At 46.6% G+C, this 23087-nt stretch overlaps 1 protein-coding gene across 1 annotated transcript in view; it reads left to right on the forward strand.

Annotated features, from left to right (window-relative positions):
- Nucleotides 1-23087, forward strand: part of Trpc7 (transient receptor potential cation channel subfamily C member 7) — a 133782-nt gene that overhangs the window by 88216 nt on the left and 22479 nt on the right. Inside the window, 4 exon segments of the mRNA XM_052727609.1 lie at nucleotides 5150-5383; nucleotides 12869-12972; nucleotides 12974-13114; nucleotides 13116-13135. Of these exon segments, the coding sequence (XP_052583569.1) occupies nucleotides 5150-5383; nucleotides 12869-12972; nucleotides 12974-13114; nucleotides 13116-13135 (499 nt within the window).

Below are 23087 nucleotides of genomic sequence, written 5' to 3' on the forward strand. Positions count from 1 at the left end.
TCATCCTCTCCATGGGAGTGGGGGATCTGGTTTCCTCAGCGATTTCCTTCAGTGGTCACATGGCATAGCAATACTCTAACTTACTTCTCCACCATGCTTCTCCTACTGGGCATAGTATTCCTCTTCCGCAACATGTTCTGTGGAACAGTCAAAATCAGAAAGGCATTCTTCTGTCACTGCAAATGTTTTACCAAGCTGTCATCAAAATATAAGAAAGTTCCTGTGGGGGAAGTCAAGCCATAGAGGCTAAGAAGGCAGCATCAGAGAAAAGGTGAACACGCAGGAGAACACAACATGGAGGACACACCTGAGAAGGAAGGACAACCTTGCTGGTAAACCCTGCAGTCTACAGAGCTGCTGGATGAGTGTCTTTGGAGAGTGGAGCATGGACCAGCCTGGAGGACACCCAACAGCTGCTGCATGGCTTCACATTAAAGCAGCAACTCTGGGGTGCTGGAGTACTCGGAGATCATCAGCCAAAGAACATGTCTCTAGAGATGCTCTCAGGGAACTATGAAGTCCCAGAGACCCACGAAGACTAGGAACACTCTCCTAATACGTGGTTCTTATCTAGGAATCTTTTTGTGGAAGACTTTCTCTCCCTGGTCTCAGAAAAACCCGGCATTAGTTGTCTGTTTTGTTTTTTTTTTTTCCCATCACAGTTATTTATTCATTCTTTCCTGGCAAGGCAGGCATGCGCACATGTGAAGGTCAGAAGCAGCTTGCACGAGTCACTTCCCTCCTTCTACCATGTGGGTTCTGGGGATTGAGCTGGGGTTGTCAGGTGGCCAACTGCTCTGACCTACCGAGCCATCTCTCCAGCCCTGGTATCGTTTTCTTCCACACTTGCAAGCAGTGCTGAAAACTCCATTGAGGGAAGGAGCTGCAAATATCAAGACAGCGTAAAATACATGCAAATGCGGCAAAGAGGAACAGGACTGGGACAGCACGTCAGGAAACCGTCCCGTCCACCTTCGTGCACTCTCCTCACAGGCTTTCGGTCTCACACCCGCTCTCTCAATGCAACCTGCCAGGATTGTAAACTCTGAGGGCACAGCTGAGTCTGAGCTCCTGATTGGGAGCTGTTTAGTCGAGAGGGCAAACGTACAATTCTGTTTCCATGACTTCATCCTGGTTCTTAACAAATTCACTCTTTTAATGGAGCCTTTGTATGTTTAGCCTGGAAGTCCAAACATAACACCCCAGATGATTTGCCAGTTTCTTCTAGCAGGCCAAAGCATGTTACTGCCCTGCTCATCATGTTTAAAGACTATCCATGGGCTTGGGGTGAACCCTCGCCTTTTCAACACACCTGGAGGAGGGTCTGTTAGATTCTGAAGGACTCTCGTCACCCTTGAACTTGAGTGTACCTTACGGTTCCCTAGAGTGACCTACTCTTCCACATTTCCAGTGACCACCGCCTGGAACACGCTTCCCCCTAACCTGGCTAATTTCTTGTTCCTTAGCCTAGTAGCCTCTCTTCCATGAATTCGTCCTTTCACTGAGTCTACAAATACACAGCACACAGGCACTCTACTTGCTCCCATGAGCATAATGCTGACCCTCTTGTTCCCGTGTCTCCCTGTATAACTGTGATGACAGCAGCTGTACTGCCAAGTGGCAAAAGGATATCTGTAGCAAAGGGCTATCACTATCTTGGTGGTTTCAGCCCCAGATTGGTGCCTGAACCACATCTGCTCAACGGATGACTTCTGACCAAACAGTCTGAGCGTGTGTCTACTGAGGGGCATGGTGGAGATGGCACTGTAGACAGCAAAGAGCCTGGACTGCTTGTCTGCCTTTGGACACCTGGCTTGCCAACTCTGTGCATGAGTTTCATCTTGAAAGTAGAGATAATTACAGTTGCTGTCAGTCAGCATATTCGGAAGAGTCAGTTGGTAGATGTAATGCTGAGCCCAGGGCGGGGTGCCTGGAAGGAACTCAACAATTGCTGGCTGCTGCAATCAGAAAAAAGGGGGATAAAGAGACACAGACAAAGTCTTAGGAAATTATTAATACCATCCTTCTGCCTGCCAAGCAAATAAACCCCTAACATGGAGACAGAATTGGATACTAGGGCTGAGTGGAGAGCTTCTGGGTGTATTTCCTTCCTGTGAGTTCACAGAGCACTCTGTGCTGGCCCAATGGTGAGAGACTGACGGAAGGAAATGGGTTAAACATGGGACCCTGGCTTACAGCAGAAGCAGCCTCTGACTACTTAAGAAATGTACATATTTCTATCTCAAGACACACTGAAAGGGAAGCCCTTCTGAGTACCACAGAGGCCAGAATGGGAGCCAGTGCCCTTCCCTCCCTCTGTCAAGCCCCTCAGCATAGACTGCAGATGTTACCCAGAAGCTGTGGTGTATCAAAATTCGGATTCCCTCTGAGGCTTCCTGGCATACTCTAACCTCCTTCTCTGCTAGGAACCTTTCTTAATTATTGGTGACCTTGTTCTCTGAGCTCCAGGCATTCTTGAGTAATGGGAACTTTGCCTGGAGTCATCTCAAGTACTAAGCATCCTTTACCCCTTAGGCCCCTGAGCTCTAAACATTTTTCTGATTGACATGCTGGGGGAAAAGACCTGGGGCTCAGCTACTATAAAACATCATACAGTATCCTAGCCTCTTGGAAGCAGGAGGCCCAATTTCCCTCACTGAAGTACTTAATTTCACACACTTCTGTTTTCATTAGGCATTCCTGCTGCTCAAACCCTCACCCCATGTTACTTTTACTTATGGCCTTGGAATGACTTAAATTAACCTAGGTGATTAATATTTAAATCTAAGAAGACTGACAAGGACATCTGACCATGGAGTCATTTTCAGTGCCTAATGAAAATAATTTGCATTTCAGATTCATAGAGCTCTTAGTGTTTGAAGTTCCTCCAAAACACACTCAAAATCAAGAGACTTATCCAATGTCCCACTGCCAGTGAACAGCCAGGTGAGAATTTGAGCCCAGTGTTTGCTCAATCCCAGACAGTAACCTGCCATTCTCCTTAAGTCTAGCTAGAAGCAAGCCTACTATGAACTGGTCATTTTAATCTTGGGGAAGAGAAAATAAAAATAAATACATAAATCCACATTTTTCCCCAGCCTGTAATGGGTTTTCTAATAACATTTTTAAATAAACAGATAAAAGTCTATTTCTGTGTTAAGAAGCTTATGATCCACTGAATTGCTGCCCAAAGTTTGGTAGGGTAAGTTGAGACATGGCTCTGTTAAGAGAAAAATAAGGAGGGGCTGTGAGAAGTCTTGTAAACAGACCTGCAGGGGTAGGGGGCATTTCTCACTGTGGGAACTCCAATTCAATCTTCAACAGAGATAGGACTCTTCTACAGACAGCTGCTCTGACTGCTTTTGGCTTTGGAAAAATAGCTCAATTCCTTTTATTTGATGGGATCGAAACAGTCCCTGGGCAGAGTCCCTGAGGACTGAAGGCAATCAGCCCCTCACTCCTCACGTGCTCTAAGGTGGGTTGGAGACCAAGGCAGCCACATTCTGGAGGACAGAACCGCCACCATCATCTACTGCCAACATCATCTTTGATTCCAGGCATTTTCAGCAGCTGAGTCCTCAAAGAGGCCCGTTTTGTACTATGGGCAGCTGTCAGTGGGCTTGTTATGCAGTCTGGGGAAAAGCAAGAGGAATCCATGCAAATGTCCAGGGCAGAACCATTGGGGTCTGTTGTGGGGACCATTCTGCTGATGTATAGAGATGGTGGAAGACCACAGGAAGTTCCGACAGTCTATCTTTGGTGTGTGGCTTTGCCTTGGGGCTATGATACACACACACTGCAGGTGTCAAAGAAAGAAGTGAAGGAACATCACATGACTTGTTGAAGAGGTGAAGAGTTGAAATTTGAAAGGGTAACATGAAACTGAAAGTCCATCAGAGGAGCTGCAGACATGTGGTGATCTCTTGTGACTGTCTGCCAGAGGAGTCAGGAATGTGAGGAGTACCGGGCAACGGGAGCCAGGGAGGGTGGGAGGATAAGGATGCCAGCTTGGGGTATGACATTTCCGGCACCAGCAGTATATTCACTAGCTGCAGTTTCTCTGCATGGTGGGAATTTCATTTTAAAACTCTTAACTAGCCAGGCAGTGGTGGCACACACCTTTAATCCCAGCACTTGGGAGGGAGGCAGAGGCAGGCAGATCTCTGAGTTTGAGGCCAGCCTGGTCTACAAAGTGAGCTCCAGGACAGCCAGGGCTAGACAAGAAACCCTGTCTCAAACAAACAAACAAACAAACAACTCTTAACTAAAAGTAGGAATATATTCACCTGGGAATGTTTACAAGGTGGCCACAGTACTAGACAGTGACAGGTCTAGACATCTATACACCAAAGCAGTAGCATAGGCCAGCATTTCTCAACCTGTAGGCATGACCTTTTGGGGTGTCAAACAACCCTTTCACAGAGGTCGCCTAAGACCATCAGAAAACACAAATATTTACATTACGATTGATAATAGTAGAAAATTACAGTTATGAAGTAACAACGAAAATAATTTTGTGGTTGGGGGTCACCACAACATGAGGAAATGTAAAAGGTTACAGCGTTAGGAAGGTTGAGAACCACTGCCTAGGCCATCTCACAGAGCTGTCTTGGAAGAAGGGTGGAGGAACCTGTAACATTTCAATTACATACCTCTATCTCTACATTGCTTACTGTGTAACAATGAAGATATATTTCTTTAAAATCCAATTAGTTATTTAATTACTAATTAAAAGTGAGAAAATCCAATAACCTTAAGCTTAAACTCACTGAAACAACCACAGAGACAGAGGACTCTGTAACTTGGGTTAACTGAATTCCACATCACATGTGGGACCTTCAGAAATTCCTCATCCTCAGCTCCTTGCATTCCTAATTTACAACTACTCCATATTAAAGTGTGGGTTCCTGCAGACGTATCTCCCATACACCGCCTCCAAAGTCTGGCCGTGGATGGGGACCCTCTCCTCACTTTCAGAGACGGTTATCTCATAATGTCAGGGACAGAGGCATGTCTCTTCCCAGGGGTCTGTCTTTGAAGGTGTTTCCGTCTCTGTCTCCAGCTATCACACAGCTGACATTTTCGTTTCTACCTAGTTCCCTTGGCGCCTGCCAGGGAAACTGAAGATGGGCCTGACCTTCTCCCACAGGGATGATCTGGTCGGAATGCAAGGAAATCTGGGAAGAGGGGCCGCGGGAGTACGTGCTGCACCTGTGGAACCTACTGGATTTCGGCATGCTCTCCATCTTCGTGGCTTCCTTCACGGCGAGGTTCATGGCCTTCCTTAAGGCCAGCGAGGCCCAGCTGTACGTGGACCAGTACGTGCAGGACATAACGCTGCACAACGCCTCACTTCCGCCGGAAGTGGCATACTTCACCTACGGTGAGTTCCAGGGGCAGCATCTTGGGTGGGTCTGGGCGGGCTCTGGGATGGGAGTGTGCCAATGGCTTTGCCTGGTCCCAGGACCTGGGATTTGGAATCTGGCGGGTCAAAGCCCACGGGTGTGCCAAGTTCTCTGTGCCTACAGCGCTTACAGAATGTGGAATTAATTTGTGACTTAGAAGTGGTTCTTTTGTGTTTGGAAGAGTGCGTTTGTTTGGGAGGGGTTCTTGGAGCATTTCTGTAGATTTTTTATTTTGATTTTGAAGAAGAATCCTTTTTTTTTCCACTGACGTGAGGAACATATATACTGAAATTTTTCCGTCCATACTGGATACTCTGTTCTGCACAAAGGTATGTCCTGTTTTAATTCAGCATTCTTTGTCAGGGTGAGATAGGTTCTTAAAAGAGGCAGTCATACATTGATCATACGAGTTTGAAACGGGTTTCATGGGAGTTGGTGACACTTAAGGCTGCTGCCTCCAAGAATCCTGAGGTCTACAGAGAGCTCCACTCAGGTGATGCTGGCATTCTTGACTGCCCTGCAGAAAATAATTTCAGAGTGAGCCAGTATGGGTGAAAGTTGGAGTTTATTTAGAAGAGATTTTTGTGGGGCTGGAGAGATGGCTCAGAGGTTAAGAACACTGCTTGCTCTTCCAAAGGTCCTGAGTTCAATTCCCAGCAACCACATGGTGGCTCACAACCATCTGTAATGAGATCTGGCGCCCTCTTCTGGCCTGCAGGGATATGTGCAGACAGAACACTGTATACATAATAAATAAATAAATCTTTAAAAAAAAAAAAAAGAAGAGATTTTTGTAAGTAACCCTACTTGAGCCCATTGACTCACCTGCCCCCCCAAGACATGAAAGTAGAAGAGGGACTAGTTTGGGGGTGGGCGTCAGCGGGAGTGCAAGGAGAGCAAAAGACGTAGCTGAGTGAATGTGATCAAAGTGCATACGTGTATAAAATATCAGCACGAGACCCACTGTTAGGTATAATTCATATGCTAATAATTATTTTTTAAAGAAGAGATTGTAACATAGTTCTTGAGGATGAGCATTAAGGGAGAGAGAATGAAGAGAAAAATATCAGGCATCCAAGTGTGGGTGTGAGATTCTAAAAAGAGTTGCTTTTCTTTACAATAAGGTGTGTGTGTGTGTGTGTGTGTGTGTGTACCACATGTGTGCATACAAGTGTGCATGTGTACACACACACACACACACACACAATTTTGAAGTTGTATTTGGAAGGGTTGCTAACGAGCATAAACAAGTCCTAGGCTGGCTCCTGTGATGTGTGGGATGGGATTACAGCTGCTAAGGTGAGACAGTAGGTCACAGAGTTGCATACTGGAATTAAAATATTTTCTACTATAACTTTAGAGTCTTGTTTGTGAGAGTCCCAGATATTTGCAGGCTTATACCTTGGAACGGCGGAATAAGGCAGTGCTCAGAGGTCCTATATATCATTGCTATTTTACCATTTGTTGTGTAGAAATATATTTGTTTAGAAAGAATGTAGGCAACCTCCACAGCCAATTTTAAAAATATTTTGTTAATTCTTTGAGAATGTTAACAATGCATTTTGATCATATTCACCCCAAGACTGTCTCCCTAACTCCTCCCTGATCTACCCTTGCCTTCCCCCCCAAGTTTGGTTCCTTTGCTTTAAAAAAACAAAAACAAAAAACAACCCATCAGCTCCAGTTTGTGCTGCCCATGTACTCCTGGAGCATGGTCAGCCTCCTGAGAGCCACGTCCTTAAAGAAACTGGACTCTCCCTCCCAGAAGCTATCAACTCTCCGTAGTGCCTCAGCTAAGTGTGGGGGCTCCTGAACCCTTTCCCTCCATGCTAGAATGCTGACTGGCCTGAACTTGTGCAAATCATATAGGCAGCTGTAGCCATACTTAATGACTTTTTGGTTTTGTTTTATTGAAATTTTTTTTCCACACAATACATTCTGATCATGATTTCCCTCCTTTCTCATCTCTCCCAGGTCCTCCCCACCACCCCACTGGTTCAACTCCAGGCCTTCTTTCTGTCTCTCTTTAGAAAATGAACAGGCAAATAAAAAACAATCAAACCAAAATGAAATGAACAGGAGAAAAAAAAACAAAAACAAAGAAAGAGCACAAGAAACATATACCCATGCAGACACACACACACACACACACACACACACACACACACACACACACACACACACACACACACAAAAACAAATCCATAAAAACATAGAATCAGAAACTGTATTTAAACAAAAGACCCATAAGGGTAAAAAGAAGACCAAACAAAGTGTTATGAGACAAAACATCTTCAAAAGTACCATTGAACACTGAGTTTGTCTTGTGTTGGCATCTACTGCTGGGCATGGGCCTCCCTTAACTGTCGCTTGTATACCCAGTGAGACTCCACTGGGAAAACACTGACTTTTCCCTTGTCAATTGGAGATAGCTTCTGGGTTAGGTTGGGGGCTCTAATCTAGTTCCCCTCTCGGCGCTGGGACTCCATCTGGCTTGGACCTGTGCAGGCCCTGTGCATGCTGCCACAGTTTCTATCAAAGGCTTAACAACTAACATCCACATATAAGAGCATACATGCCATATTTGTCTTTTTGAATGTATGTTACCTCACTCAGCATAATTTTTTTCTAACTCCATCCATTTATCTGCAGATTTCATTATTTTGTTCTTTTAACAGCTGAGTAATATTCCATTGTGTAAATGTACCACGTTTTCTTTATTCATTCATCTGTTGAGGGACAACAGCTAGGCTGTTCACAATTTCTGGCTACTATAAATAGCACAGCAATGATTATGGTTGAGCAAGTGTCTCTGTGGTTGGATGGAGCACCCTTTGGATATATGCCCAAGAGTGGTATAGCTGGGTCTTGAGGGATACTGATCCTCAATTTTCTGAGGAATCTCCGTATTGATTTCCATAGTGGCTGTACAAGTTTACACTCCCACCAGCAATGGAGGAGTGCTCCCCTTACTCCACATCCTTGTCAGCATTGAGCCATCATTCGTTTATTGATCTTGGCCATTCTCACAGGTAGAAGATGAGATCTCAGAGTCGCTTTCATTTGTATTTCCCTAATGACTAAGGACATTTAAGTGTTTCTGTCATTTGTGTTTCATCTTTTGAGAACTCTTTGGGTACTTGGGTACCTCATTTTTTTTGTTATTTTGTTTTGTTTTTCGAGACAGTTTTTCTCTGTGGCTCTGGCTGTCCTGGAACTCACTCTGTAGACAGACCAGGCTGGCCTCAAACTCACGGAGATTCACCTGACTCTGTCTCCTGAGTGCTGAGATTAAAGGTGTGCACCACCACCATCACCAGGCTGAGTACCCCATTTTTAGTTGGGTTATTTGTTTTCTTAATGTCCAGTTGTTTTTAGTTCTTTATATATTTTAGATGTCAACTGTAGGTGGATTGTTCTGTACCATCAGCCAGCTCCCAAATAACCACATGGTGACTTCTTATTATGAAGGCTCAGCCAATAGCTTAGGCTTGTTTCTAACTAGCTCTTATAACTTAAATTAACCAATTTCTATTAATCTATGTGCTGCCTCAAGGCTCATTTACCTCATCTACGGACTGTCCATCCTGCTTCCTCCATGTCTCCTTGTGTCTCTGCCCTTCTTCCCAGCATCCTCAGTGCCTGGAAATTCTGCCTTGCTATTGGCTATTTAGCTTTTTATTAAACCAATCACAGTGACATATCCTCACACAGTGTAAAGGAATATTCCACAACAATTGACTCTCTATCAGATGCATAATTGGTAAAGATCTTTTTCTATTTTGTAGTCTGCTGCTTTGACCAAATGATGACATCCTTTGCCATACAGAAGCTTTTCAGCTTCATGAGGTCCCATTTATTAATTATTGATCTTACTACCTGTGCTAACAGTGTTCTGATCAGAAAGTCTTTTCCTATGAATTCAAGACTATACCCTACTTTTTCTTCTATCAGATTCAGGGTATTTAGTCTTATGTCAGCATTCCTAATATTTTAATTGTGCTGAAATTCTTGACTCTCAGATTTTAACTAGACCCCACAGTGAGGGGTTCTTTTCCCTTCCTTTGTCCTATTAAAGTTTTCCATCTTTCTATCTTACCTCAGTAAGGTTCTTATGACATTACAAGAAAGACAGTATTGTTTTGTGTAAGAGAAAAGTCTGGCCTCCAATGAGTTGAAAACCATAGCCTGTGAATTTTTTCATTTTACTTTTGTGTGTATGGATGATTTGCATACATGTATGTCTGCACCCACATGCATGCCTGGTGCAAGCAGAGGCCAGAAGGGGGCATTGGACCCCCTTGAACTGGACTCACAAGACATTGAGAGCTATCATGTGGACGCTGGAAATGGAGTCTGGAAGAACACTGCTCCCAACCACTAAGCCATCTCTCCAGCCCTCTATTAGCTAAGTTTCTCCCCAAGCTTTGAAATTAGAAAGACCTGTAGTCAAATCCTAGTTATAGAGATCACTGGATTTGCAGAAATCACAGAGATTTGCTGATTTATTTAACTTTCGTGTCTCCACTGTCTCATGTGTAAGAGGAGAGTAACGCATATGTCAAAAGGTCTGTTTTGGATTAAATAAAATAATGCAGATTGAAGATGTTTGCATTATCCATGAAAATAGTAAAAGCTCACTAAATAGTAGCAGTTATTATCAATACTACCTCTTTGGCCGGTTTGTTTGTTTGTTTTGTTTTTTTTTATCTCAAACATTGTACTCCATGTTATTAAAGAGAATGATGACAGGGTGAGGCTTAGCAGTCCGGTGGTGGTGGTGGTGGTGGTAGTGGTGGTGGTGGTGGTGGTGGTGGTGGTGGTGGTGGTGGTGGTGGTGGTGGTGGTTAAAAGGTACCTGTTCCTTAGTATTAATTAGTGGCACATCATTTAAAGGATTTGAATGTAATGTGTCCTTCCTGATAGATAAAAACAAATGGTCCTTGTAAACATAGAACATCTATGGTCAGGTACAGCCATGATCTTTATCGAACTGAACACATGCTACAAACGTAAAAGATGAGCAGGCGTGTGTTACAGCCATTGCTTCCTGGCCCCTGCTCCAGCATTTGTTAATGTAAGTCAGGCTTTCTTGAATGGCTTATGATTCCTGCTTTATGCTGCTTGGGTTCCTTAAGGAAGGATGGGCGCACTCATCTTACTGTCACGGTACAGGCTGCAGAACTGTCCCCGTGTTGCCGTCTATTCCTTTGTGAATTGTATCAGGTCCCGGCTCAGGTCGCAGCACATCATTGTCCTTGCCTTTTCCGGTTCACCTTAGGGCCTTGGAAATATTCCGGAGCTTTTTTTTTTTTGCGCGCTTGTGCTCCAGCTTTGGGCGCCGAGCACCCTCTTGTGGTGAGACTTGGAGGCAAGCCTTCCAACCGTTTCAGCATCAAAAAAGTAGGCTCCGAGGTTTTTTCAGGCTTTGAAAAGCCTTTTTTTTTTTTTTTTTCTGGTAGAAACAGCTCCAAGATGAAAGTCCCTTTGTCTGAATCACACGGTGCAGCGTGTTTTATGTCCACCCATCACTATAGCCCTGACAAGCCCATTCAGGCAGAATGTCCACACCGGAAGTCCAGCCTCGGCCTCCAGGAACAGACAGGATCTACTAGGAGCAGTTATCACTGAGGTTGAAGATGATGCATTGTAGCTGGTATTTTAACAAAAGAATTCATTTTTGTGTCTGTTTAACAGAAGAATCTACTTCCTATTTCATAACACTCAAATGTGTTATTTATTCATAGAGTGGCAGCAGATATTTTAGAAAACACATACTTTGTTCTCTTGATTTGCCCTTCATGGGCTTCTGAATTCTGACCTTGGTAAGAACATAGAGTCTATGTTAATGTATTCCAAATGTAATTTGGAAAGTGCTACATGAAACTTAGGTGGCACAGCTTCGCTTACTAAAGGTTTCTATTGTAATTATTTAGTAGTCTAGCTTTGAAAATAAAGAATAAAATTCCTCCCCCTCCATCTCCCTTGGGGTGCCAAGAACTGCCATGTAATATGCTTTCTATTTGCACTTACCGGCTCTGAAAAGGGACCCCATACCCCTAAATCCAATCTTCAAAATGGCAATAGTAATATCTGCTCTACAGGGCTGTTGTGAAAATCACAGCTAATTTAGTGTGAGCGGCTAATTTAAGTTTGTCGATGTTTCTCATTTAGCTTCATTCAGCAGTTCTCAACAGGGATGCTCTTGGCTTTGTCAGCAGGAGGCCGTTTTCACTGTGTGGTGCAGTCTAGGACATTATGGGATGTTTCAGCATTCTGAGGGGGTGCTCCTCCCCAGTCACTGTGACAAGCAGGCACCTTCCCAGGAGGGAGGTACTGCCCTCCCCTGAGACTCCCCTAGTAGGTAGCAGGTCTGCCATGGATGCTGTTCCTTAGACTTTAGGCCTGCAGTAGTGCGGGCAGGGGCCCAGTGCAGGCTCACTCTGCTACAGGAATGCTTGAAAGGCAGCTCAGACCTCAGGACTCACCAGTAAACCCCAGCAGAGTCCCTCCAGTACTGCTCGTAACAAATCCCTGTGAATGGTCACCACCTTTGAGACCCTCCCTCAGTCAGGAAGAAAACCTGTCAGCACACACTTTCTGGGGTGGGGGGAGGGGGGTGAAGAACAAGATTATGTTCTCAGGCAAACCCTCAGACTCTTGGTCCCCAGAGGAGCTTATTTGCTCTGACTTGTGGCTATCTGAACTTGTGGTTAGAATAGTCACCTCACAGACCTTTATCAGTGCCTGCTCTGTACCAGACCCTGTTCTGAGCTCTTTGCATGTGTGGCTCAAAGGCCACAGTGATTAAGGCTCATGAGATTGTCTGTCATGATCACAGGGGACAGTGTGGCTCAAGAGAGCCAGTTGACTGATTCTAGGCCCATGTTCCTCTCCACTGCCTCCTCCTCGGGTCTTCCCTGAGTGAGTGGCTCTGCTCCTGTGTGTGGAGGAGGGGAAGCTGAATGGTAAGCACTGTGACATATGTCTTAGGAGACGTGCAGAGGACACCATGGGAGCTCACAGGGGCACAGGAGTCCCACCCAGCCTACAGGAGGGCCCAGGCAGCTTGAATCTTGAAGGATGGTTGGAATGAATCAGACCTGAAGTAAAGGAAGCGTGTTCCAGGCATGTGAGCATCTTCTGTGTGCTGGGGACTATGTAAGAGCAGAGAGGGACTGGAGAATGGAGAATGCTAAAGGCATCTAACTGGGTCTGGAGAAATGACTGGGCAGTTAAGAGCACTTGCTTCCAAAGGACCTGAGTTCAACTTCCAGCACCATGTCAGGTAGTTCACAACCACCTGTAAGTCCAGCTTGAAGGTTTCTAAAGCCCTCTACTCTTCTTGGGTACCTGCACACGGAGACATAAAATAGTAAAAACAAATTGTTAGAGATGCCTAACTGGGTGCTCTTCCGAGCAGACCCCATCCCCAGTGAGTAACCCAGTTTGTTTTCTTTCAGCCAGGGACAAGTGGTGGCCTTCGGACCCCCAGATCATCTCAGAAGGGCTGTACGCCATTGCTGTCGTACTCAGCTTCTCTCGAATTGCCTACATCCTGCCAGCCCAACGAGAGCTTCGGGCCCTTGCAGATCTCCCTGGGAAGGACTGTGAAAGATATCTTCAAGTTCATGGTCATTTTTATCATGGTGTTTGTGGCCTTCATGATCGGAATGTTCAACCTGTACTCCTACTACCGAGGTGCAAAGTATCAACCCAGCATTTACAACGTGAGTATCCCCGCACTCTCCCTCCCTGAGGGCCTCCCCAGGTTCCTGGGAATCCTTGGGAACCTCTTGGCCAGTGGTTTCTTGAAGAACTCAGGTTTCCTTGAGGTTAATGTGAGTTTCATTCTAAGTAGTTTAAGGTTTAGGTTCTGAAATTAGAAGAACAAAGGAATTAAGTTCTCACTTTGCCACTGTGTAGCTCTGGCTGCCCCAGAAACTCCTGGTGTAGATGAGAGGCTGACCTTGAACTCACAGAGATCTACCTGCCTCTGCCTACTGACTGCTGATATTAAAGACATGAGCCATACCCAGCCATTTCTTCATTTTTAAAATGGGGATTTATTAGTTGCTTTTCTGTTGCCATGATAAAATACCATGACCAAAAGCAACTTAAATAAGAAACTGACTTTATTTGGGTTTTACAGTTTCAGGGGGGTCCATAATTGCAGGAGAGGCATGGCAGCAGGCAGATGGATCAGTAAACTAAGAGGTCACATCTTCAACTACAAACAGGAGGTGGAAAAAAAAGAGAACTGGAAGTAGGGTAGGGCTGTGAACTCTCAAAGCCCACCCCCACCCCCATCCCACCCCACCCTTCCTTCAGCAAGGCCTCCCCACACAGTGCCACCACTGGGGACCAACTGAGCCCCTGAGGGACATTTCTCATACACACCACCACAAGGGGAAACAATCATAATGCCTGCTTCATGACGATAATGTGAGGTTCAGTGGGATGGGGTAACCCAGAAAACATGCAGTACATGGCTGGAGAGGTATTACCATTTATGATTTTTATAGCAACATACTTAACCTGTATTACTTAGGAACAGAACCTGGACAAAACCCGCATGCCAACATGCCGTTAGATCCAGAGAATTATAACCCAGGGGAAGTGAGCCAGAGGTAAAAGGAAATGGGAAGAGAGCGAGCAGGGTGAGCAAGAGATGAGAGCTGGGAAAGGGAGCACAGGCTGCTACCCCGACATGAGCACAACAGACTTCTCCAAGAGACAAGGTGGAAACATCACGTCTCCGAATAGCCTGTTGGAGAGACAACGAGAATTGTCACTCAGATCTCTGCCACCTGCTGGACTGCAGCCAGAGCGGAGGCCCAGGCAAGAGCCAGGAGTGAAATTGCTGCTGTGAGGGCCTCAGCTAGCCAGACGCAGAACAGCACAATGACTCCACACACCACTGCACCCCCAAGAAGATAGAGACAGATCTCATGCAGCCTGTGTGCCAAAGATCCAAAGCTCCCCCTCTCTGTGAGGGACAGTGGAGTCTCCTGGAGGCCACCAGCAGCCCTGAGCTGAGTGTAGTGAATGGATATGGTGGAGCCAATTTCACACCCTGACAGACATTCCTAGCTAATGACCATTAGCCAAGTCATTGGGTGTATCTGAGCTCTTGTGTCCACAAATGCACCAACACAAAAACTCTTTCCCTTTAAGCTCTCGTCTTAAAGGGAATAAGACATAGTTTATTCCAGAGCCATTTTAAGTGACCATGGCCCAGGAACACAAATTTAGGTTACCCCAAATTCCATGTTTCTACGTGGAAGCAGTTTCATGAAGGTATATAGTTTTACAGACCAATAGAAGTAAGTTTAAAACACATTGGTGGGTACATCCGAGAGGCAGGTACAGTGAGATGGGGGAGGTCCTCTCCAGGCTCACATGCTAAGCTCTGGATTGGCAGAGGCTGGTGGTCTGCTAAGTTAATGATAGTAAAAGGTTTGTTGTTGTTTTTTTTTTCTATTATCACAAGATGTTTGTCCTAACACCTTTGTGTGGACAAAGAATGGCTGTCCTGGAGGGCTAGAACTAGCCCAAGATAAGGTAACAGCCTTTGGACCTGCAGCAATCCAGTCTTGGCACAGAACTGAAATTCTAATCAGCCAATAAGTCTCCACAGACACAACTTCTTTCCAGGGGTTCTTGTTCACATCTGTAAAGAGGGAAATGAGAGTTGCCCACCTCACTCAGAAGTACCTTCACCCTCCACAAAGTGTCTGGGCACAGTATCTCCAGTTACGGTCTTTCTCCAGATGTATCAGTTCTAGAACTTGCCTTCATCGACCTCTGGCCAGAATCTTGTAGCAGCTGGGACCAAGAGCATTAGGAACCTCCTGAGACATGTCCCCAGGAAGGCCTGAGTAGCTGACATTTCAGTTTGCCAGCCACTGGAAACGACTGGTCCTCTGAGCAATCCCCACCTTGTAACAAGGCCTCAGCTGGCCCTGCTTCCGGAGAAATCACTCATCAAGGGGAGATACATATATCTAAGAAAAAGTAGTTCGACCGCCATACTACTTACCTCAGAACTGTGGGTTGCCCTGCCTGCTCAGCCGAGCAGCCCCGCATACTGCTGACTCACAGGGGTGAAGTGCCCACAGAGAGTACATGCCAGGCCCAGTACTGAGGAACAACGGACGCCTGAGTGTTGTAGGCTGTGTTAGAGCATCAGCACCCTGGGGTCAGAAAGACTAACTCTCCATCTGCTCCTAGCTGGGACTCACTGTGCAGCCTTGGGCGGGTCCTGGATTGCTGCAGCTCTGACAGAAGAGGTGCGAAGAAGGGCAACCTCACGGGACTATTGTTAGGATCCAGAAAGAAGCAAGGGATGCAGTATCTAAAGCCTCCAGTGATTGGCAGGGACAGTGATGGGTATGGGACGAAGCTGGCACTGTAGGGCCTTCTCTGGACAGTGGCCTAACTGACAGACTGGCCTCCAGCACATGATGTAGTCAATCGGACGGTTTTTATTTCTCTATTGAAGGAATAGAATAAGCCTGACTCACCCCAAAACAAATTTGCTCTGAATGTTCTGGGAGTGTATATAGAGACTGGCAAGATTGGAGGATGACAGGACAGGATATAGAGGCATCTAATCAGCAGGAGCCACATTGTCAACAGATGTGGGGAAGATGTCAGCCAAGAAGCAAGGGCTCTGTGTTTCCAGCCTAGCACAGGGCCATGCTCAGAATATTTACCCATCAAATGCTTCATGATCAAGAATGGGGAATGAACAGGAGCAATAAATCTAGATTCAAGACAGCCTAGTAAGCCACTGGCCAGGTTATCTACAGTTGGGACATCTGTGTTGTCTTTGTCACACTGCCTATCCTGGCAGCCCCTCTCCCCTCCCCTGAGCAAGTCCACAGGAATGTGAAAAAGGCCAGGGCTAAGAATGGGGCTGGTCCAGCCACAGTTCTCAGCTAAGTGCAGCACGGCCAGTCTACAGATGGAGTTAGAGCAGGTTGCCTGAGCTGGAGTCGGGTCGTGGAATCAGGGTGAAAGGTAGAATCTGGAAGGAGAGATAGTCAATCCACTCCCATGTGCTGGGCACCAGAGACCCCAGAGACCAAACCCACAATGACCCCAGGCCTTCCAGTGTGGGGATGAGGAACGAGCGGCACGGGAAACACGGTGAAGGAAGGACAGAAAACCCTTCACCTTGGCAGTTCCTGAAATGGGATGTGTAGCTGCGCGTGGGGTTGATTGAATGGGAAAAGTCAATAGAGTAGTGAAGCAGAAAGAGGAAAGAATGGATTTTTGTAAATGTCATCTCTTACCTTTTGACTGCTTGCTGAAGCATGTCGCCCCCAAGAGATCAGCCTTGGCATTAAAAATGCCACAAGGGAATAAAGGAGGCATGTGTGTTTGGGGACTCAAGGTTGCATTAGTGCTGCTATTCTGGTGCTAAAGTTCGAAACCCCACTGGAGTGCATGCTGCTCCAGAGCAGGCACCCCCAGGCCGCCCACCCAGCTGGGTCTTCCCTCTGCACCCACCCCCCCCCCCCCCACACACACACACACACGAAGTTCTTTCTGTAGATTCTGAAGTTGCAGGCTGAGATGGGTCTCCTCTCCTCTGCGGTCTTCAAAAGCCACAATCCTATGGAAGGAGATCTGGGTTCAAACATACTGCAAGAGTTATCTCATCCTCAATTTTGAACCCGACCCCGAGTTCTACACCTTCTGTGTTCAGGGGAAAAGCTGGGCTCCCAACAGATGCCCAGGGGGTCACTTCAGAAGGCAGCTGTTAAGAGCCTACAAGGAACCTTCTTACAGGAGCCCTGCTGACCCTGGGGTGAGGTTCAAGGCCAGCTCAGAGCTAGTCCCAACTGACTCCCACCAATGTCTGTGCTGTCCTAAGGCAAGGGTATGACGTACAGTCTGAGGCAACTGAGAAGGAAAGGTAAAGCGAGGTTTCCTGGGGACTGTAGTCCCCAGCCCTCAGCCAAGCCCTGTTCGGATTCCCAGGGTACTCCAGTTCCTGAGTCAAGGACCTCTCATCCTTCCCCTAATTCCCATTTTCTCCATCCAGCAGACCTCAGAGAGGGCCTAGAAGAATGTATTTTGGTTGAATGAGCCCATCTCCAGGTATGAACAAGGACCGAACATCTTAGCTGAGATCAGTAGTCCTCAAACCACCTCAGGATCGCCCAGGGGCAGTGGCTAAATGTAAGGTTTCCTAGACTCCACCTCTTGGCACCTAATTATAGGAGCTGCAGAGCAGGACCCAGAACACTGCATGGACAAAGCCTGCCCCTCCCTGGAGAAGTCTGCTAATGGGCACAGGGATGGGGGGGCAGTCATTGCCTTCAGGGGTGATCAGTGGTGAGTCTCATATGCCCCAGCGGATTGCTCTAGACCTCTGCTTATGTGGCCATCCCTGGTTAAACTCAGTGCGCCAAAAGCAGATGAAAAGATGTGAAAGTCTTTTTGTAGGGAGGATCAGGGGTTAACTGAGGTGAGGGAGGTAAGAGGGAATGGGGGTGTGAATGATCAGAATGTGTCATATATATGTATGAAGTATCAAAGAATGCATTTATTCTTTTTAAAGACCCACTGGGATTTTGATACAGGATTAGGCCACAGGGTTTTGGTTTTGGTTTTTAATGTGAATCTAGAGCTGGGGCGGGGGGGGGGGGGGGGGGGCGGGTAGCTTGTGAGGACCTGTGTTCAGTTCCCAGAACCCACGTAAAAGAGCTGAGTGAGATGAAGAACTTAGAAACCCAGAGACAGGGAGGCACAGACAGGAGGGATCCCTGGGGCTCCTGCAGCCATGCTAGCCCAATCCACGAGCCCAGGTTGGTGAGAGACCCTGTCTCCAAAACCAAGGTCAACAGCCCCTGAGAAACAGCACCCAGGTTATCCTCTGGCCTCCACATCCATACACATGCACACAGAAGTGTTTGTATGAACATGGACATGTGCACATACAGACACACTCACAGTGTGGATTCATCCAGGATTATCACCGATGCACCAGACACCATCTGTGCTCTTCGTTTCCAAATGGAGGAGTCTGGTGGACTGAATATCTGATTGGCAGCTTGGACCATACAGGCATGTTCTTCTCAGCACAGGCATCAAGTCGGTGCAGATCCAGCAGGAGTGAGGCCTGGAGACAGATCCTAGGAGCATTTCCAGTCTCCCAGCCTTCCACTCCAGAACCTAGGGTTCTCTAGGTCTCAGTGGGTTTACAGAAGCACTTCTGTGGCAGTGGCTTTTTAAGAGGGAGGAACAGGCATGTGTGCCCTGCTGGGACTGGTTGGACATACTAGAGAGCATGGCTGCTGGCAACTGCTAATCTGTAAACCACCCCTGTTAAAAGCTGTGAATGGCCAAAGAGGAGGAAAGGGGACTTTTAGACCAGGCATGTGCTCTTTGAGTCTCAGAGTATTCAAGCCATGGATGAGGACAGAGAGAGGAAGATAACCTGAGAACACGCCTCCTTTAAGAAATCTCACTTTAGAATGATAGGAATTTGTTCTCATTGGGGATATATATTTTTGTTACATCATGGAAGTGAACAAAGTTAGGCTTGCTTTTTTGGAGATTTGTTTTATAGTCAACTTTGTCACGAATTCCATAAAGCAAAGACATTCTGCTTAAAGATTATATGGAGATGTTGGCATCCTAGCACTCTCGTTACAGAGTTAGAAAAAGAGAGACAAAAGGTTTTGGCTCACGAATGAAATTCTACTGGAAGAGACTTCAGAGAAGATATGTGGCCTCCTTATATAATGACACATGGATTAATGAAGACACATCCTGAGCACTGGGCTATTGAGTCATTGTAGCAACATCACAGACTGTACTGACAGACAGCAGAGCCTCCTACTTGCCTGGGCTGTATGTCACCAACAACGGATCTGCCATTATGCAGCTTATGCCCAGACAAATGCTCAGCTAGGAGGGGCCAGAGCCATGAGTGCCTCCGAGGGAAGCAGAGGGCTCACTCACAGAATGCATAATGGCTCAATTGCCTCACCAGTAGGTAAGCTTGGCTCTCTCCACTTAACCCTGATCAGAGAGTAAGGGTGGGCTCTGTCCTCAAAAAAAATTAAATTAAAAAAATAAAATAACCCTAGCCAACCTTTTCTATAGGCTGCTGTGGAAGGAACATCGTAGCATATTCCTCTAATCAAAAACAGCACCTTTGTTAAATTTGTTCTATCTCCCCAGGAATTACTTTTAATGGAAGGAACTTTAGAAGTGCTGGACAAAATTAGAAGCTCTTGTTTTCCACCATAGCTCTAGGAAATTTCCACACTCCTTAATGGGAGGATTCATATGTCCCACCTCACCCCAGGGGCAGAAAGAGCTGACACACGCCTCCCAACGGGTCCATCCTGCAATCCTGAGGGGCACTGGGCAGATGGAGGGACTCTGGAGACTGCCACATATGCCCACCACACCTGGAGACCACTGTCCACCCTGCCTGAGCCTGAGCCACATGGACTCTGGTTCCTTCTGTAGACATTAAGAGAAAGGGATAATAAGAAATGCCATGCCTTAAGCAACTCCTCACAGTCACCGACCTTTCATTTAACTCACATCATAGAAAGACAGATGCCAATGAAAAAGAAAGAAAGAAAAGGAGGCATTGGACCTACCCAAGATCACAGAGCCAGGAAGTGGATATGAACCTCGTTCTTCATGACTTCCAGTCCACCTTCTGACCAGAAATGAATACAAGTAGAAACCCTACATCCGTATGCTATAGGGTGGAGGTTGTCTCTTTGCTCTCCTGTGGTGCTAAGTTCTTAAGACTAATGTACCATGCAGGACTTTGTCAGTGAAAATCCAACAGTTTTGCACATCAACTCCCAATGTATAACACAGGCATTGCTATCATTTAATAGACAGTTGTGGGACAACCACTGCATGTCAAATTTTACTTTAGCCCTGCAGCCCTGGGGTTAATAAGAGACTTTACCCTTTACCCCTAAGAACTCTTACGTGAGTGCTGTTGGGAGAGGTGGATGAGCAGCAGCTGTGACACTATGTGATCATTGTAAATGATGTTTGGGCAGCAGCTGGGAGGAGGTGTTGGATGCTGCCTGTAGGGGTCAGGGGATGCTGTCTAGCAGGGATAGCTCTGTGGAGGGTTCTAGGAGAAAGCTAGAAGGGTGCCCTAGCCTCTACAGGACATCTCCAAAGAACTGCAATAGCCAAGAGCCTGTGGGAGATGGAAAAAGATTACACAAGGGACTCAGGAGGAAACTAAGTTGTGGAAGGTCTTCTGAGTCCTGATGGAGGTTGAAAATCTCCAGTAAGGCCTATTTAAAGATTAAGAAGTGCTTGGAGATGCCTCCTGAAAGGATGTTGTGGCAACTGTGTGAAGGATGGGCTAGAGGGGTGAGGATGGAGACTTGGACCTGGCCTGGGCCTGCTGCTGGAGACTGGATGATGAGTGAGGAAGACAGGAGTATAGAAACATTCTTCAAGAAAAAACTGTGACAGATGCAGTTCCAGGGCTGGGGGGGGGGGGGGGGCGAGGTGGGGGTGAGGGAGGCAGAGACAGGCCGCAGTGGTGCTGGGACAGAGGAGAGATGCAAGGATCTGGTCATGTGGAGGTCCTGTGGGGCAGCCAGGACTGGATTATGTCAACCAGTGGCCTGTTATAAGAAGCCAGGGAAAGGTCCCCCTATGGCACGCAGATCCTTGGCTGCTACCATTTTCTCTGTACAGTGCACATTGAATTTACTCGTAGGTGGGCAACACGGGAGAGAACCAACATGCCTGGCCTCATGGGGGGCAGGTGCTTCCCAGGATCTTGGCCAGTGCTGGAACACGGTGTATCCAATCTAGAAGTTCTGGGGGCTGAGTTTTAAAATGATACCTTATTGTATTTCCAAGGTTATCATCGTCTCCCTTTACTTCACAAACTCACAGCAAGTATAAGGTGTTTGACACATAAGAGACTATGGGATAAGTTCTGAGACCCGATGGGAATGTCACACAGTCAGCCATGGGGTTCTGCTCAGACCCAGAGACTTTGGGCAGTACAGTTAACTTAAGTAAAAAAAGTCTTACCTCTACATGCCTCACTACCACATAAGAGAGTCTTCCTCTTGGACTACTTTAGAAGGCTAACAAAGCTTTCTAGAGCAAACACTCTGTCATTGTGGAGTGTTGGTTTGGAATGCTCCTCTCTGCTGCTCTCGTGTTTATTCATGACATGAAATGTTAAAGCCTCTACAGCAGACTAAAAGCTGACAGGGTTTGGGGGGTGATGCTGTCATTTTGCCACACTAGAGACTGCTAGGCAAGCGCTCTGTCACTTAGGTATATCCCTAGACCAAGTTCAAGGGAAGAGCCCCAATCACACGAAGAAGGTATCCCCCATGGCTGGTGTCTTACCATTCAAGCACTAACCAGACCTTTACCTTGCTTGGCTTCCAGGGTTAGATCTCAGGGTGGGATGGCCACAGGTCCTTGATGGCTGTCTTTGTGACATCGTCTCAAGCACAGGTCCTCACCTGGTTCTCACCCTGAGTGGAGGCCTCTGCCTGGGAAGAATGCTGACCTTTTTAGTCACTAAAATTTCATTCTAGCTGTAGAAGTTGAATTTAAACTCTCGTTCTCTAAGTGACGATATAAAAAGTCACTGCGCATGCCTTTAATCCCAGCACTCAGGAGGCAGAGGCAGGCGGATCTCTGTGAGTTCAAGGCCAGCCTGGTCTCCAAAGTGAGTTCCAGGAAAGGCGCAAAGCTACACAGAGACACCCTGTCTCGAAAAACCAAGAAAAAAAAAAGAAGAAGTCACTGGCCTAAAGCAGGGCATCTTTCCAAGTGTGAGGAACTAAACTGCACAGTGCCTTGAAGACCTTGGCCAAGTGATAGGTTTTGACAGCTCCAAAGCCACTAAAGGAGAGGGCCTGGATCCATTGTTATTGTAAACTCATTGTAAGTTTCCCGAGACTTCCACCCAGATGTTACAACTTACTGCTATTAAGGAAAAAAAATGAAAGAAAAATTGCTAGTCCTAAAATCGGTAACACTTCTGAACAATTGATACTTGAAACTGTTTTGTGCCCCTCACAAGAATTATGTTAATTCACCTGGACTTCACAAGAACCTTACAAAATGTAGACTGTTGTTTTCCCATCTTATGTCTAGAAAGAAAGAGATCCAGAGAGCCTAAGTTATTTGTCCAAAATCTTAAGCGCCAAAGCTTGGCTGGCTCCAGAACCTGCCCTCTGGTGGCTGTCAGCAGGAGGCCAGGCAGTGAAGACACACGCACAGCTTCATCCATTCGCTCGTGACACACGTTCAGTTTGTTGAGTTCCTTCCTTCTCCTCAGCTAGGTAGATTCCACCCACCTCAAGCTAGACTCTTTTCTTCTGGGTTTTCTAATCCCAACTCCTCATTTAGGGCCCAAGATAGAATCACAAGGTGATTCAGAGGCAGAGGCGGAACTCTGGGTAGAGCAGCTTGGCAGGCATACAGACTTCCTTGGACATTTGACTATCACCCCTCCCCCTCCTCAAGTCTGGTGATTGTTTTGGGTCCCTGAGATCCGGGTGTCAGAGAAACAGCTTTCCTACAACAACAGCTTTCTCCACTCCACACATCTTCCTCCATCAGCTGCTGGGATGGCAAGCGGGTGTTGCCTTCTGGCAGAGCTCTACCAGAGCACAGCTTTTGTCTTCTTTACTT

The sequence above is a fragment of the Peromyscus californicus genome, unplaced genomic scaffold (assembly GCF_007827085.1).
Source record: "Peromyscus californicus insignis strain IS unplaced genomic scaffold, ASM782708v3 Scaffold_8__1_contigs__length_139910024, whole genome shotgun sequence".
Lineage (NCBI taxonomy): Eukaryota > Metazoa > Chordata > Mammalia > Rodentia > Cricetidae > Peromyscus > Peromyscus californicus.